Source organism: Chrysochloris asiatica, unplaced genomic scaffold, assembly GCF_000296735.1.
Source record: "Chrysochloris asiatica unplaced genomic scaffold, ChrAsi1.0 scaffold00070, whole genome shotgun sequence".
Taxonomy (NCBI): Eukaryota; Metazoa; Chordata; class Mammalia; order Afrosoricida; family Chrysochloridae; genus Chrysochloris; species Chrysochloris asiatica.
The window spans coordinates 7,927,713-7,946,264 of NW_006408588.1; the positions used below are offsets into that span (position 1 = coordinate 7,927,713).

General features: G+C 41.1%; 1 protein-coding gene across 1 annotated transcript in view; it reads left to right on the forward strand.

Moving 5' to 3' along the window:
• Positions 1-18,552, forward strand: part of STON2 (stonin 2) — a 184,709-nt gene that overhangs the window by 21,542 nt on the left and 144,615 nt on the right. The window contains exon 3 of the mRNA XM_006864751.1: positions 14,497-14,694. Coding sequence (XP_006864813.1) covers positions 14,497-14,694 — 198 coding nt within the window. The remainder of the gene's footprint in view (positions 1-14,496; positions 14,695-18,552) is intronic.

Sequence of the window (18,552 nt, forward strand, 5' to 3'; positions counted from 1 at the left end):
GCATATGCCCAAGAGCCAGTGATACTGAAGAAACAAGTTACAGGGGCACTGTAGGCATTGGCAAAGAATAAGGTTCTGGTAATCGATGGAATACAAATTGAAATCTTTCAACACACTGACGAAGCACTGGAGGCACTCACCCATCTGTGCTTTGTAAGATAACTATCTGGCCAACTGATGGCAGGAGGTCCATATTTGTGTCCATTTCAAAGAAAGGTGTCCCAACAGAATGCAGAATTAATCAGACAATATCATTAATACCTCATACAACTAAAATTTTGCTAAAGAAAATCCAAAACGACTGCAAACATACATTGGCAGAAAACTGCCAGAGCTTCAAGCCAGATTCAGATGAGGATATGGAGTGAGGGATATCATTGCTCACTTCTTCCATTTGCTTTAGCATATCTATGCTTGAGAGCAAATTTCAGAGTCTCTTTCTGACATGCTTTTTCCCCCTACGTCTTTCTGGTCTTTCTAATGACCTTTTGCTTTCTTCCTATATGATATTCTTGATGTCATCCCACAACTCTTCCTGTCTTTGGCCTTTTGTGTCAAATGCATAAAATCTGGTTTTCATATGATCTCTAAATTCAGATTGGATATATTCAAGGTCATATTTTGACTCTGGTGGACTTGTTTTAATTTCTTCACCTTCAGCCTGAAATTGCAAAAGAGCAATTGGTTGTCTGTTCCACAGTCTGCCCCCTGGCCTTGTTTTGGCTGATGATATGGAACTTTTCCACTGTCTTTTTCCACAGATGTAGTCAATTTGATTTCTGTGTATTCCATCTGGTGAGGCACATGTGTATAGTTATCTCTTATGTTGTTGTTAAAAAATGTATTTGTAATGAAGAAGTCATTGGTTTTGCAAAATTCTGTCATATCTCCAGCATTGTGTCTGTCACCAAGACCATATTTTCCAACAACTGATCCTTCCTCCTTGTTTCTATCCTTTGCATTCCAATCACCAGTAATTATCAATACATCTTGATTGCATGTTTAATCAATTTTAGACTGGGGAAGTTGGTAGAATTCTTCAGTTTCATCAGCACTGGCTTTAGCAGTTGCTGTGTAAATTTGAATATTAGTGGTACTAATTGTTCTTCCATGTAGGCATATGGATATTATCCTATCATAGACAGCTCTGTACTTTATGACTTATTTGGTATGTTCTTTTTGATGATGAGTGTGACACTCTTGCTCTTCAATTCATCCTTTCTGGAGTAGTTAACCATGTGATTGTCAGATTCAAAATGGCCAGTACGAGTCCGTTTCAACTCATTGTTGTTGTTAAGTGCTGTTGAGTTGGTTCCAACCCATAGTGACCCTGTATAGGGTTTCTGACGAGCCACTTGACCCTCCAACCTTGCTGTTCAAATTGATTTTGCAATCCAGTGCATTAGTCCATAGCACCACACCAGGACTCCTTCAGTTTACTGTTGTTGTTGTTGTTAAGTGCCGTTGAGTCAGTTCCGACCCATAGCGACCCTGTACAGGGTTTCTGAGGGTGTAAATCTTTGCGGGAGTAGAAAGCCTCATCTTTGTCCCGCGGAGCGGCTGGTAGTTTCGAACCACTGACCTTAAGGTTCGCAGCCCGATTCGTAACCACTACGCATATCAATGTTTATATGTTTGTTCCATTTCATGTTTGACAATCTCTAATTTTCCCAGATTCATACTTTGTACATACCATGTTTCAGTTAATAATGGATGTTTACAGCTGTTTCTCTTCATTTTGAGTTGTGTCCCATCAGCAAATGAAGGTTCTGCGGGCTTTTTTCCCATGGGCTTTACTCCATTTGTGTCATTACAGTCAACTCTACTTTGAGGAGGCTTCTCCTCCCTAGTTGAGTTTTGAGTGCCTTCCAACTTGAGGGGCTCATCTTCCAGCACTATATTTGACAATATTCTGGTGCTCTATATCATGTTTCAGTAGTCAATAATCTGATGCTGACAGTGTTTCACTGCTATTCATAAGGTTTTCAGTGGCTAAATATTTAGATGTAGTCTGTCTCTCCTTTTTCTTGGTCTGTCTTTGTCTGGAAACTCAGCTGTATCCTGTAAACCATGGCTGACACTGCTGGTATTTAAAATACCAGTTGATATAACTTCCAGAATGACAGTAACACACAGGCCACCAGAGTACAACAAACTGACCGATGAGTGGTAGAATAACCTCATATGCATGTGAAATTTGGACAGTGAATAAAGAAGATTATAGAAGAATTGATGTATTTGAATTATGGTGCTGGAGAAGAATATTAAAAGTGCTGTGAACTGCCAAAGAACAAGCAGATTTGTGTTGGGAGAAGTACAGCCAAGAATGCTCCATGGAAGCTAGGATGGCCAGACTTCATCTCTCATACTTCAGACATATTGTCAGGAGGGACCAGTCCCTGGAGAATGACATCATGTTTGGTAAAGTGGGGGGTCAGATAAAAAGAGAAAGCCCCACAACTGGATGGATTGGCACAGTGACAGCAGCAATGGGTTCAAATGTAGCAACAATAGTGAGGTTGGTACCAGACAGGGCAATGGTTAGTTGTGTTGTGCATAGGTTCACTATAAGTTGGTACTGACTCGATGGCGCCTAACAACAGCTACATATGGCCCATGGACCAGTTGTTCACCTTGCCTGCTATAAAGTATTTGCTATTTCTCAGTTTCTTCCCTTTTTATTCCCCCACCCTATTTGCTTCTACTGAATACCCAGAACTTTCTGATCATATTACTTTGTATGAAGAGAATGGAAAAATATATATCTTGGACCTATCCCATGCAATTTCTGTATAGATATACCCTTTTATAAAAAGATGATGATCGTGGCTTATGTGAAATAGGTGGAAGGACAGGCGAGGAGGCTAAGTGGGACTGATTAGTGCTGTCCCTAGTGTGGATTTCTAGAAGGAACATGTGAAACCTTACTTAACTAGCTGTTTCATACCTCTGCAGCCTTGTTTGCCGAGAGACGCTGAGTAAGAAAAGACCCACACACAAAGGCATGGCGGTCCATGTGAGAGACCCAAGTTTGATTCCAAGCCAGTGCACTTCATGTGCAGCCACAGACCATCAGTTATTGGAGGTTTGTGTGTTGCAGAGATGCTCAATAGATTTCAACAGAGCTTCCAGACCAACACGGTCTAAGAAGGCCTGGCCACGTGCTTCCAAAAACCAGCCAATGAAAACCCATGGCCTCCCAAAACCCAATTCCTAAACAATTATTGAGATGATAGGGGACTGGGTATCATTTTGTTCACTTGGGCATGGGGTCACCATGATTTGGGGGATAACTCACAAGAACAACATCCATACCTTTACCCCAAGTTTGCACAGAGCAGTTTATCAAGGCCCAGGCAGTAGCCAAATGAAGAAATGTTACCTGGGAAACTCCCTTTCTTTCCCCTAGTTTCCCATTCCTTCATCTTCACTGTTTTCTGGTAGATGAGCAAAAGACAAAAGAGCCTATCTTTTAAGTGATGCTCACCTAAGAATAAAGCCAAGCAAACATTGGATTTGCCTGGAAGAGGAATGTACTATTTGTCATAATTAAAATGCAAGCCAACTGTAGAAACAGTGGAGTAAGGGTCTGAAGGACTACTGCTCGACTTAACAACAACAAAAGTAAATGGCACATTTTTGTAGCATTTCCAAAGCTGCACTGGGGATCGTAATGAAGCTATAGAGTTGTTAGGCTTTAGCCAAATGACCTGGGTGATTAGTTTAATATGCATTGGAGCATACCAAGGCTGATTGGAAAACCAAGAGCGTGAGTGTGGAGGGGCAAACAACCCCAGAAATCTTTAAATCCATTAAGGGAACGGTTTTCTTTTGGAACTCAACTAGGGCAGGATTGGAAGTGAATAAATGTCCTTATGGTTGGTCTGGGAAAAAGTAGGCACACAATCATACTTAGTGAAATAGAAATGAAATCAGATGAGAGTGGCCAAAGCTTGTTCATAAATAACCACATTTGTGGAGAAGAGACTGGCATGTACTCTTCAGGCTGAGAGTACTCAGAATGACATTACATGTAAAGTCATGTCCCTTGAATCTCTTATAAAACTGGTTATTTTTTTTTAAACATGCTGAAATTTGGTGGAAGCTGAATGTAGGATTCTAGTCTTTGACCTAGCAAGATCATTTTGGATCTGGCTATATTGAAAAGTATTCACTTTAGAAAGAGTTTAATTCAAACTTTAAACATCAAATACTTCAAATTAAGGTTTTAGTTTGCCAGAAGAACATAAATTTGTATGGTGAAAATGTAAAAAATTTAACCGGCAACCTATTTGCTGAGCCCTAAACTAAATGCATGGAGTCCTGGTGTGGCGCTGTGGGTTAATGTGCTAGACTACAAAGCTAGCTGAACTGCAAGGTCGGCGGTTCAAACTCACCAGCTGCTCCTTGGAAACCCTATACAGGGTCGCTATGGGTTGGAATTGACTCAATGGCACTTAAACAACAACAAACTAAATGCATAGATATTATGTGAAACCATGAACAGAAGCAGAATGTTTTTTTAGGCTTCTAATGAGTCTGTTCAATTCAGAATTGAATCTATATTTTTCTCTAAAGATACATTTTTGAAACAACCTAAATCCTGCTAAACTTTTACTGAAATTTGGTCCTTCCACTACAGTATTTCAGAGTTTTCCTAGTGGCAAAAAGTTCATCTTACATAAGGCCCCCCTTTGACTTTAAAATTCCATTCTGCTTCGAAGAACAGATCATCAGCTAACCCATCACCTAAACTCTTTATAAAGATTTCCCCAAAACAGAGACTGATTTCAGTATATATGAAAGTATTCAGAAGCTATGTGCATTTTACAAGTGTATGTGTGTTTAGAATATGTTTGCAAATACATGCAAATTGATTTAAAGAGCAAAGTTCACTTTCAAATTAAAAAATAAACAAATAAAGGCACTGTTACATCATGAGGCTCCCTATTCACTCCTTACATTAGGCACTGACCCTCCTTCACAGACATGGCAGTTTTGTGGCAAATCTCAGAGCTGAATTGGACCCATTATGCAGATATTGCAGGATGTGCATAATTGCAAACATTTGAAAAAAACCAACACACACACACCACACAACTTTTTATTTCTGGAACATTTGTCCCACAACCCAAGTGAAACACTAATATTCTCTTGTCCTTCAAATGTCTTTCCTAAAGGCTTGGACTAAGGCCTTCTCATGTGTCCAGAGAAGCTAATTATGTAGGACCAGAGAAAGAGCCACTTGTTTGGAGAGAGGACCAGAGATGACTTAAGCCATTTAAGAAGGAAGCAGGGGTGACAGCTGAGTGACTTTTGAAAAAGATTAGCCCAGTGGTTAATTTCTATTGTGTTCTCATTCTGGTTATTGGGAGTGGACAGTGGGTGGACTATGTAGGCAAGGACCATTACATTTTGCATACATATGTATGAATTTACCTCCTCAGAGAGATCTTATTTTCTTTGAATACCTTGAACTGTGTTCTGCTTCTGACTGTATTTGATGACATTCCCAGGATCTATCTGAGTCCTGGTGTGGCACAGTGGGCTAATGCGCCAGACTGCAAAGTCGTTTGCACTGCAAGGTCGGCAGTTCAAGCTCACCAGCTGCTCCTCGGAAACCCTATACAGGGTTGCCATGGGTCAGAACTGACTGGATGGCACTTAACAACAACAATCTGAGAGTGATGTACACAGGAATGACTTTTAAGAGAGCCATTCTTTCTCAGGGCCTCTCTAGTCTCCACTTCCCTTCTCTCCAGCTACACCGCCGCTCTTGCCTTCCTGTCTGCTCAAGAGCTCTTCCCCAAGGGTCTCTCTGCCCTTTAATCTCTGCTCAAGTGTCAGTCCCAACCTCTCATTCCAACAGAGCCTCCACTCTCCAGCCTGTTCCTACTTTAGTTTTCTGTGTAGCTCATGTCTTTATCTGAAATTAGGTAATTTATTTATTAATTTATTGGTTGATTGTCCTCCTCGTCAGAGAGAAGGGACAGTTGCCACTGAGCTTTTTCCAACTCATTTGACGCATTGAGTGTCAGAAGAGAACTGTGCTTCATAAACTTTCAGTGGCTAATTTTTCTGGAAATACATCCCCAGATCTTTCTTTTGAGGTGTCTCTGGGTGAACTTGAACCTCTAACCTTTGGTTAGTGGACGCGCTCACTAACCATTTGCAATACCCAGGAACTCCCTTTCACAGAATGTTGTTGTTGTATTGTTAGGTGCTGTCCAGTCAGTACCGACTCATAGCGACCTTATGTACAACAGAATGAAACGCTGCCCTGTCCTGCGCCAACCTCACATGCATTACATTTGAGCCCATTGCTGTCCATAGAATTCTTCCCTAGTTCAAGTCAGGGCTTGAATTTTTTCTTCAGGTGCCTCAGCCTGAGAAATGCTGCGCGTGTTCTTCCCTTTTGGTTTTCTAACTCCAGGTCTTTGCATATTATATTATAATATTTGACTTTGTCTTCCGGAGTTGCCCTTTGAAGTTTTCTGTTCAGCTCTTTGACTTCTTCCTTTCTTTCATTTGCTTTTGTATCTCTTCCCAGGAGAGAAAGTTTCAGAGTTTCTTTTGATATCCATCTTGCTGTTTCCTTCTTTGTTGTCTTCTTAATGACCTTTGCTTTCTTCCTTATGATGTTCTTGATGTCATCCTACAACTCTTTGGTCTTTTGTCATTAATATCTGATGCATTACATCTGCTCTTGAGATGGTCACTAAACTCAGGTGGGATATGTTTAAGGTTATATTTTGGCTCTTGTGGACTTGTTTTAATTATCTTCAGCTTTAGCCTGAACTTGCACATGAGCAATTGCTGGTCAGTTCCACATTCTCTCCCTGGCCTTGTTTTGACTGATGATATAGAGCATTTCCACCATCTCTTACCACTGAGATAGTCTGTTTGGTTTCTATGTATTCCATCTGGTGAGGTCCATGTGTGTAGTCGTCTTCTATGTTGTAGAAAAAAGAGTATATTTGCTATGAAGAAGTCAATGATCTAGTAAAATTCTATCATGTGATCTCCACATCGTTTCATCATTTCTATCACCAAGGCCACATTTTGCAACCACTGGGGAATTCATCCTTAAAGTTATTGCCCCACAATGGCAGTCAGTTATTCTGCAGGTGGTATAATATTCATCTCTCACCTGTTCACTGATTGAAGTTCCTACATTCAGGCACAGTATTCTGGGAAATGAATGTAGGAACTTAGATCAGTGAAAAGGTGAGAGATGAATATGAAGCCAACTGCAGAGTGACTGACTCCCATTTTTGTGCCTGATAACTTGAAGGATGAATTCCTCAGTTAAATAGATGATATTTAATAAAATAAGCAAGGAAACGAGGCTAGGCTCATCATGCCTAGCCATCATGCCTTCTTCTAATCAGATGATTGTCATCAGTTTATGCTTTCCCATATTTGTACACACACATGCACAAATTCTTATACACCAATCCACATACATACACATGCATTATACACACACAGACATTTTCCTTGGCTGCCCGTTGTATTTCTCTTGTATTCGCAGCTCCTATGCTGTAATGAGGGAGAAAGATCTCTCAAGCATGACTTTTTTCCATTTTTCTAAAAGGGGTCTTAAAATATTTGATCACAACTCCAATGCTGTCCTCTTTCAGAGAATATGGGTTCACCCAGGGAGTTCTTATGGCCTAGCTCACCTTCATTGTAGGACATAAAACACAATGAACTATTCAAGCATGCTTCAATTAACTGGTCAACTTATGTAAACAAAATTTAAGTTTTGGGAATACAATTATGAGAAAGTCGAACCCAGCCCTGCCGTCCCCAACTTGAAGCTACTTAACAATTGGACAATCTGTTACTGATGAAGCCTTCTGGTGGCAAACAAGGACTTCACTGAGCCAGTCCTCAGGACAGCTGCTTTGTTTTTCTGACTGTAAAATAGCAGGGAGTTACAGATGAAGAATGGAATTAGATCTGTTCTTGAGTTATAGATGTACAGGTTTATATCACTGGAACATCACATAGCCTTAGTGATTTGATAAACAAAAGACAGGACAGCAAAACAAAATGTGAATCTGCCCAAAGTTATAAAAAGAAAGGAAAGTTACTGTATTAATTGACAACTTGTAAATTTATTGTTCATCCTACCTGGTGTTGTTTTGAGCTCCCACTTCCTGCAAGTACAAAAGAGAGAAAACTGAAACAAAAAAGGGAGGATATGAAATTTTACATAAGGCCAAGGGATGACTCTCAAAGAGGATGCCCTGATGGAAGTAAGGGAGTCAGTCTTGCAGAAGCTGGGGAAGGATCCTTCAGGCAGGAGGAACAGCTAGTAGAGAGTCCCCAGGTCACAGCCATATGCCTGGTTACAACAAAAATAAAAACAGGTACCCTTGAGTCATTTCCAACTCATGGCAGCCGCACGTGTGTCACAGTAAAACTGTGCTCTGTCAGGTTTTCTGTGGCTGATTCCAGACGTGCACCTACTCCCTACTTAACAGCTGTCTTGTTGTTGTTAATCCAGCACTTCACATTTATGACAATAGTAAGGTGAGAGTAGCGCGGGCTGTGATGGTGACGATTATATGTCGTCTTGGCTGAGCCATAATTTCTAGTGGTTTGGCAGTTGTGTATTAATTTGTCAGTTATGTAATGATGTAGTTATCCTCCATTTTTGCATAATGGCCTGATCTTTGGAACTTACCCTTGTCCATAAGTGAGGAGTGGGTGTGTTTTGATGTTGCAATGGACCTAATGTGAAAGAGAAGAATCTAGGATGACACCAAGGTTTCCTTCTGAGCAGCTGAAAGAATGGAGGAACTCGTTTGGCAGGACTAGATGTAGACTAGATGTAGAAACAGGGGGCAACGTTTTGAAAACTTTGGGAATGTTAGGAATTTAAGTGGAAATTTTTGTAGATTTGGCTATAAGGAGATGTGTAGAAATGATAACCAGCATTAACCTGATGGGTACTTTCTATGTATCACTTTTGTAAGTGTTCTGTCCGTATTAACTCATTCCCCATGTGACGGTGAGTGCTATTGTTAGTCCCATTTTACAGGTGAGAAAATGGAGGCACAAACATGAAGTAACTTGCCCCAGGATATAAGATTGGATCCAGGATATGAACCAGATAGTCAGGTTCCACAACCCTTGCTCCTGTCCTCATAGAAGATTAGAGGAGAGGCACAGTTCCATTTCTCTGCTGCTTCTTTCTTGCTGGATACATGTGGCTGTGAAGCTAAGGGATGATACCAACCTACTGCTGTCTGGCTTCTCGAAGAGGAGCCTGCTCCAGGCTTACTGCGTCTCTCACCTTTCAACTACTCTTGTGGCCTAATGAAAGGACATTTAATTAGGAACCTAAATAAGATGACTCATCCCATATTTCTAAACGGATGCATACAATGTATTAGACCAAAGAAGAACAACTTATGAGAAGCAGGAATTTGTCTCTCCCAGCTGCATTATTCTTAGTTTCTCCTCCAAGGGAAACATTGTGTTTTATGTAATAAATGTAAAGGGGCAATGTGAAAATATCAGTAAGATAACTTCCTTTCTGAGCATTTGGAATCATTTTTGAAATATGGTTTTAATAAGTTTTTTTGACTGTTAAATAAAAAGCAAAGGAACATGTTTTAAATGTGTGTTATTATGGAACACCAGCATAGTTCATCATCCTGCTTAATAAACATCTCCCGGAAGTTCCCTTGTTTCCATACCAATTGCGACTTCCTCCTTCATCACATCTCCTGCCTTCCCCGAATATCACCACCTTCTCGAGCTTTGTGATAATAACTGCCTTGCTTTTCTTGACAGCTTTACCATAGCGTTTCCTAGCTATGCCTGGTTTTGAACTTTATAGACAGAATGATGCTGTATTGATTATTTTGTGACCCGTTCTTTTAACACAATGTTATGCTTATGAGATTTTTCCCATGTGCTTACCTATAACTTTAGTTCCTTTATTTTTATTTATTTATAAGACCCCAGTTGCTGCTCACCAAAGTTGAATTTAGCACATTGTGCTTGTGGATTATTCTACGCCAGTTGACCTTGCTATCTCCTCCAAGCCCCAGTGACTCATTCTCTCAGAGTGTTTGATTATGGCTAAGAAGTTTTCATAACTTTGCCCACTGTGTCTTCCATCATATTCATGGTGTGATATATGTGGGTATAGATAAATTTAAGTGTTTGTTGTTGTTAAGTACTGTGGAGTTGGTTCCAACTCATAGTGACCCTGCACAGGGTTTCCAAGGCTGTAAATCTTTACAGGAGCAGAAAGCCTCATCGTTCTCCTGTGGAACGGCTGGTAGTTTCAAACTGCCGACCTCGAGGTTAGCAGACCGATTCGTAACCACTACATTACGTACATAGTAGAAATATCCTCTGTCAGATCTATATGTATTTGTGGGTTTAGTCCCATACTCAGTCTCACACTTGCTTAGCTTTATGTCTGTCTATACATCTACTTGTAGTTTATTGTGATTAAAAAATTGTACATATAATAATATTTGTAGTATTATACTACCGTTTACTTATTATTGTTGCTGGCTAAATTGATTTTACTTTTTGGCCAGTAAGAGCAAGTCTTCTGTATGCACTTTTTTAGTTTCTTGGAGCATTTTTAACGCAATGCGTTAAAAATTTTTTAACACATGTGACCATGTGCTTGTGGTTCTCATGTATGAAAAAGTAGAATTGCAGTGCTGTAACGTGTGTTCGGTAGAGCCCTGGTGGCACAGTGTTAAGTACTTGACAGCTAACCAGAAGGATGGTAGTTTGAATCCAACAGCTACTCAGTGGGAGAAAGGTGTGACAGTTTCTGTAAAGATGAAAGCTTTGGAAACTCTATGGGGAAGTTTAGCTCTGTCCTAGGGAATCCTGGTGTGGCTCAATAGAAATGCACTGAGCTACTAGCCACAAGGTCAGTGGTTCAAACCCACTGGCTGCTCCTTGGAAACCCTAACCAGGGTCACTGTGAGTCTGAATAATTCGACAGCACTTAACAGCAATAACAGTGTGTTGTTATGAGAAAGAATCAACCTGATGGCAATGAGCTAGGGTGTGTTGGTCTTCAGCATTATCAGATAACACCACATCATTTTGTAATACCAGTCATGTGTGATAGATTCGGTGGTTCCACATCCTCACCCACTCTTGGGATTGTCATTGTTTTCTAGTTTTGTCAGTCCCGTGTGACAGGGGCTGGGGGTGGGGTGGGCGGTAATGGTATTACGTGGAACTTTAATTGCAATTCCTAGATTACTAATGAGATTTTTTTTCTTGTTGATTGGCCATTTGGATGTCTTCTATCCTGAAATGCCTATTTAAGTAGATTCTGTTCGGTTCTTTGCTTTTTTTCTTGATGACTTGCAGGAGTTTCTGTGGATACCCTGTGTGGCAGATACCTCCTTTTCACTCTATTTTTGGTGTCTTTTGGGGAAAACAAATTCTTAATTGTAATGAAATGATTTCTTATCTTTTATGCTTAGTGCTTTTTGTATTTGCTTAATAAACTCCCTCTATCCAAAGTTCATGAACATATTTAGCTATAATTATAGTCTAAATATTTCTTGTTTTGCCTTTCATTCTTGGATATTCAGTTCACCTGGAACTGATTTTTTTTTATATGGTGTGAAGTATGAGTCTAATTTCCCATTTTTCTATGTAGATACCCAATTTTCCCAATACTATTTTGTTAAAAAGTGAACTTCATTCATAACTAAATATGTATGAACTTCTTTTGGAGCCCTCTATTAAGGAGCTCTGGTAGCGTAGTGGTTACGAATTGGAATGTTAACCTCAAGGTCGGCAGTTTGAAACTACCAGCTGTTCTGCGGGAGAAAGATGAGGCTTTCTGCTCCTGTAAAGATTTGCAGCCTCGGAAACCCTGAGCAGGGTCACTATGAGTTGGAACCGACTTAATGGCACACAACAACAACAAAAATTACATTGGTTGAAGGAGACTTGGTGGTATACTGGGTTAAAAATTGGGCTGCTAACCACAAGGTCAGTGATTCAAACCCATCAGCCATGCCAAAGGAGGAGAAACTATGGCTGTCTGCTCCCATAAAGACTTCGAGTCTTGGAAGCCATAGAGGGCAGTTCTCTTCTGCCCTCCAGGGTCATCATGAGTCCGAATTGACTCGATGACACTGGGTCCGGTGTTTGTATTACGCTGGTCTGTTTTCCTATCAATGACCCATTTTCCCTCAGCTTCAGCACTTTAACGTAATAATAAATCTTGGTTTATTTAGCTTAAAATTAACGACTCACACCTTATTCTCCCTTAAAAGTGTATCTTGGCAGCTCTTGCGCAGCCATCTAAAGAGTAACTATTGGCCTCTCCCAATCCAAAGGAGCAAAAAGGGTTGACAATGGAAGATTCTTGGAAGCAGTTAGTGTAGTAGACTGATGGACCATATGAACATCAATCTTCACGACCCTGAGACCAGAACTAGACGGTGCCTGATCACCACTACCAGCTACTCCAAAAGGGTTAAAATACCAGGTCCTGGATACAGTGGGAGAAAAATGAAACAAAACTCAAAATCATTAAAAAAAAAAACAAAAAACCAGGCTTACTGATCAGATAGAGACTGATGGAACCCCAAAACTATTGCCCTTGGTGAGCTTTCAGGTCGGGAACTGAACTCACCACTGAGAATCAGTTTCTAGCCAAGCAATAGACAGGTATGGAGGGAGGACAACACTAGTGAGAGAAACACACCATAGAATGGCCAGCCACTCAAGATCAAAAGGGCAGCATTTACTCAAAGACAAAGTTCAGAAGGGTTGGGAGAGACAGGAATGGAAACAAGAAACAGAGGGAGGAACTAGGATAATGATGTTACAATGAGGGAATTGGGTTCATTGAGATGAAGTAAAGTATATCTGTGTTAAATGCAAAACTGATCATTTGCTCTGCAAACCTTCACTCATTGCACATTATAAAGAAATTATTCTTTTTTAAATATGTATCTTGGCTGTTTTTGACTGTCTGTGCTTTCATATAGATGTTAGAATCATTTTGTTCATGTGGGAATAAAGCCATGCTACGGTTTTTATTGAGATTGTAGTAAATCTATAAACCAATCTGGTGAGAGTTAGCCTTTACAACAGTTAGTCATTCAGTCCCTTAATACAATTTATCTCTTCATTTATTTAGATTTTCTCTACTGTTAGTGAAGCTTTATAATAATTTCCTCCAAGCCTTGCATATGTTTTGTAGATTTATGACTGTGTATGCTCATACTTTTGTTATTATAAATGTTCTTTTGTTTTAAATTTCATTTTCTAAGTTATTTCTTGTTAGTTTTTTAGAACTGCAATTCTTTTTTCATTTTTTAATCACAGATACCTTCTAAAATTATTTATTTGACAAATTATCAGTGGGCCTTTTGGTTGGTTACTTTGTGGACACACAAAGCTCATCTGTGAATAATGAGAGTCTGTTTCTCTCACTGCAATCCTGTCTTCATGTGCAGGCTCTGATCAACATGATGTTGACTAGAAATGGGATAATGAACATTAGCTTTTGATCTGGATCTCAAACGGAGAGTTTTCTAACCTTGCATGAGGTTTACTGTATAAGTTTTTTAGACCTCTATTAGATTAAGGGAGTCTTTTCTGTTCCTAGTTTGCCAAAAATTTTTACTGTGAATATCAGTAAAACACTATTTGTGTATGTAAAGGTCTATAGAGTCTTTGGAGCTAACCAACTTTTTGATAGTTGGACTCCATCCAGAGGCCCCTTAGAAGAAGACCTGGGCATCTCCTTATGAAAGAGCTGTCATTGAAATTCTGTTGAGCACTGTTCTACTCTGTTTCTTTGTTTTCTGTAGCCTCGCCAGTTATCATCACATTTAAAGTAAGCAGAGGTGTATCATATATGTATTTGTATATATTCACCTATTCTTACACCTAACCAAGTCTGGCTCCAGTTTTACAGTGTTAATGAGTGTTTTCTTGAGATAGTTGGTATGCCATTAAATATTGAGGAAGTAACAGGGTAAGGATGAAACCAGGAGTCCCGGGGTGGTGCAAATGGTTAAGCACTTGACTGCTGGCTAAAAGGTTGACAGTTCCAACCTACCCAGCGACAACTCAAGGAAGAGGCCTACTGGTCTGTGTCCAAAAGGTCACAACCCTGAAGCTCTATAAAGTAATTCTACTCCACACACAGGGCAACACCATGAGTTAGAACTAGCTGAACAGTAAGTGACAAGGCAGAAAGTGCAACTTGTATTTGGGTTTGAATGAAGCTTAAATCTAAATTTCAAAATAAAATTAGATGTTAAAATCAGTTTTAGCCCTTTAGTGGGATTTTCTTTGATTTGTGGTCATGATACCTGTTTTTTATACTGACTCTCTCTGGATCACGAGTGATACTTTGCATGGTTGTTGAGATTGCATGGGACAGAGTGACATCAAAGTAAGGCACGCACTAAAGATAACCATGGACAATTATTTATATTGTACAACGTTGGCTTTTGTCTCTAGCCCCACCTTTGACCATGCCATGCTGGACATGCCCTTCTCTCAACTCTCTGGGGAGATGCCCTCTAGCTTCCGAGAGCAGCTGGACTACGCATTCTGGAGACACCAGCAGTCCTAGCTTTGGTCCTTCATACACAGACCTGCAGTTCATCAATGCTGAGGAGCAGACGAGTGGCAGGGCTTCCGGAGCGGACTCCACTGGTAAGATGGAGCACCAAGCCACAGGGCTTTGCCTATCACTTCGGTGACCTGTCCCCAGTCTTAAAATCCCTACAGCCAGTTCTCGGTGCAGAGTGAGTTCAGGTATAGCCATCCAGTCAAAAGCTAGAGTTCACAATGGTTCAAAATTACATGAGGAAAAATGTATAGAGAGATTGCCTGGCAAATCATCATTTTGGGGAAATCATTGGCAGGGTATCTTAATGTGATATATTCTGATTCTTCAGTACAAATACCATTCCCTGTCAATTTATTTTCTCCTTGGATAACTGAACTATGTGTAATATGCACAAGGCTGAATATTTCATCCTGTCTGCTACCACCCACGAGTCTTCATCCTCAGAGAGAGAGAGAGAGGTAGATTTAAGAAGAAACAAAGTGAATGTTATGAAGGGGAATGAGAATCAGACTCAGCTATTGTGTCAAGACTACAAATCATTTTGCAGCTATAATGTTTATTCTATTGTGTCTTACTTGAGCTATATATCAGTCTGTAAAGTCTTCTGGTCTCATTTCTGAAACCTCCCAGTAGGCAGAGCATGGCATGCTGGCTTACTTTGAGGTAGAATATGCCCTGTTGACAAATCCTGTCTTCAGGGCCAGGTTTGGGAAGGCATTGGGGAGGTAGTGCATATTCTTGGTGGTTTGGTTCTGAAAGTGATGTCAATTCCAACTTGTTGCAACCTTAAGTATAACAGAATGAAACATTATCGGATCCTGTGCCTTTTCTCATAATCACTGGTGTATTTGAATCTATTGTGGCTATTTATTATATGGTGTCTTCCAACCTAGGGGCTTATCTTCCGGCGCTACATTGGACAGTAAATGTACTGTTGTGATCCACAGGTTTTTATTGGCTTGGTTTTGGAAATAGATTGTCAGACCTTTCTTCCCAGTCTGTCTTAGTCTGGAAGTTCCACTGAAACCTGCCCACCATGTGACCCTGCTAGTATTTGAAATGCTGGTGGTATGGTTTCCAGCATCATAGCAACACACAAGGCCTCAGTGTACTGCAAACAGACAGAGGAGTGGTAACCGAAATGGTAGAAATACTGAAAGTTTCTCTGTGGATGGAATTATCCAGCGTGTGAGCATTACTTGTTTTTCCTCAAGAATGTTCTTCAAGAGCTTGTCTCTGGCTCGTTTTTCAGTTTAGGGTAGTCTTGTATTCTCATTATGTGTGCCGTTGGGCTCTGCAAGATGGATCATGCTAAAAGATTTAGATAGGATTCAGGTTAGTATTTGATAATCATATTTCAGAGAATCTTAGATTATCACAGACTTTCCAAGCTACAGTCCTAATAACATATTGTTTTTACGGATACTTCCGTGGTTGATGATACCCATCAGTAACTGAAATCTACCCCACAAACCCATGTCCACTGTGGGGAGCATTTCCTGGATGAGAAGACACTGTCAGAATCTGCCATCGACAGCACAGTCCATGGACTGACGGGTTCAGAGAGAGTGGCCATGCCTTCCTCTTCCACTTTGCCTCTCCTCACTCTTCATGGAGGAGCATGGGATGTCGTGGGTCAGAGTATCCAGACTCTGAAGTCGAGGGTTCAGGCTCAAATTCTGGTTTTGACATTTGCTGGCTGTCTTAGTTATTTAGTGAGGCTATAACAGAAATACCACAAGTGGGTGGCTGTAACAAGCAAATTTATTTTCTCACAGCTTAGGAGGCTCCCACCCTGAGTCCATTACTACTTGTAGCAATCCTATATAGGGTTTCCAAGACTATAAATCTTTACAGAAGCAGACAGCTAGCAGTCTGACTTCAGAATACCTCTTCTAAGGAAAGCAGTCTCTATTGGCTCTGGGGGAAGGTCTCTTCAGCTTCTTTGTGTTTGGTGATCTTCATGTGACATGGAGTCCATTGTTCTCCATTCCTGCTCTTTTGCTGTATGCTTAATCTACTCTTTTATATCTCAGAAGATTGATTTAAGACACACCATACAGCAGTACCACCTCGTTAAGAAAGAAAACCCAACTCCTCAGTGGGATAATAACCATGGGATTTATGACTCATATTTTGGGGGACACAGTTCAATCCATAACAGTAGTTATGTGTAATTGGGCAATGTTTTTAACAACTTTCCCTCTCACTTTCCTCATCTGAAACTTGGGATGATAACAGTATTGGCTTTGCCAGGTTGTTGTCAGCCCCAAGTGAGTCGATTTTTGTACAACAGCTTCTGTGGTGCCTGACAGAGAATAAATGACCCTTGAGGGTTCAGCTTCTTCCACTTCTGGGTCCAGAGTTCCTAACTGCCTCAGAGAGGAGAAGATGGGCCTCTTGTTGAAGGAAAAGTCAGAGTGTCTTGAGTTCAGGCTGCCTTTTCAGTGGCCTCTGTACTTTGACTCCCAGAATTTCCAATGATGAAAATCAAAGTCCTAGCCTGCACAGAACATACTCATCAGTTTCCAAAGCTCATGATTATTTTTTACATCTCTCTTTCCTAAAGCTGTTCTCACAGTGTCACAGTTTTCACTGCGTTGGCAGGAAGCTTATGATGCCTTTAAAAGAGCTCATCTGAAGAGAGTTTAAAGAAGGGGCTGCCTTTGGTGGTATGGATGGGATTAAAAGAACCCCCTTACCCTAATGTGGGTAGTGTTTTACGAGGCAGCAAGAGCTGGAATCATGCAGAAGGGACCTCAAGACAGATGACGTGGCTGTGGAAAGGAAAGAGCCATTGTCAGAGAGTCAGCAAGGTGGAAGGGGTAGGGTAAATGTCCAGATCCTGGGTTGGTACTTCCCATCAGCAGATCCCAGCTGGAAGCCAGAGGACAAAGGAACCCTGGTGAGGGAGCCCAGAGACATCAGTCCCCATGGTGGCGGCACAGAGCTGATGGAGAAGAGTCAGCACACTTACAGGGGCCCTACCAGGCGCCTAATGGCAGCTGGGCCAACGTTACTGCAGAGATTCAAGTGCAAAGACCAGAACCGCAGAATGATGGTGAGGTTCTTAGCTGCTTCCGCTAAGGCAGTTTTTACTGCTACTTGCTTTTGCAGGAGAAATAATACTCACAGCCATTGCTTACTGAGTGTGTTGTGTACCAGTAACCAGATTGGATGTCTTTGAGTTGATTTCGACTCATGGAGATCCTGTGTGTGTCAGAGTTTAGCTGCTCCGTAGGGTTTTCAGTGGCTGAGTTTGGGGAACTAGATCATCAGGCCTCTGTTCCAAGGTGCCTCTAGGTTAGCAGCTGAGTATATTTTGGTTTCCTGAGCATGTTAACCATCTGCACCTCTCCTGCAAAGAAGGCATGTTTATCCTCATTTTCTAGGTGACACAGTACAAAAAACCGATGGAGAGGCTGTGTCTGACTTCCTCTGGCTTCACAAGGGAAAGGAGAATCCAACTCAAAATTAGCCCAAGAGCTATTCCTGTGAAGTGGAGGTCAGACATGCTTCCACCCTTTGCCCTTCTTTACTCTATTATAACACCACCTGTCCCTCCAGCCACAATCTCTGCTTCACATCTGGGCTCGATAATCTATTGCATTGGCCACACAGAACTCATAGACGAAACTCAAGATTAGAGGTTTAAGGTAATGAACAGAATCAGAAACAATTCGGGAGACAGCAGCCTTCTCTGCCATACTGCAGGCACGCCTCTCTCTTGTCTTCAACCTGACCTCAGCCATGTGGCCCCTCGGCCTCTACCCTGCACAGGCAAGTGTTACAAAACTTCTTTAGCCAAAGGGCACATTGTGCAAGCCAGCCTCCTTCCTGTAGACACTCAGCTTTACTCAGTCCGTGCGTCAGGAAGCCCACAGCTGCTCCATGTTGCTGCCTCGGCCGCTGCCAGTACTTTACCAGGTAAGGAGCTCATG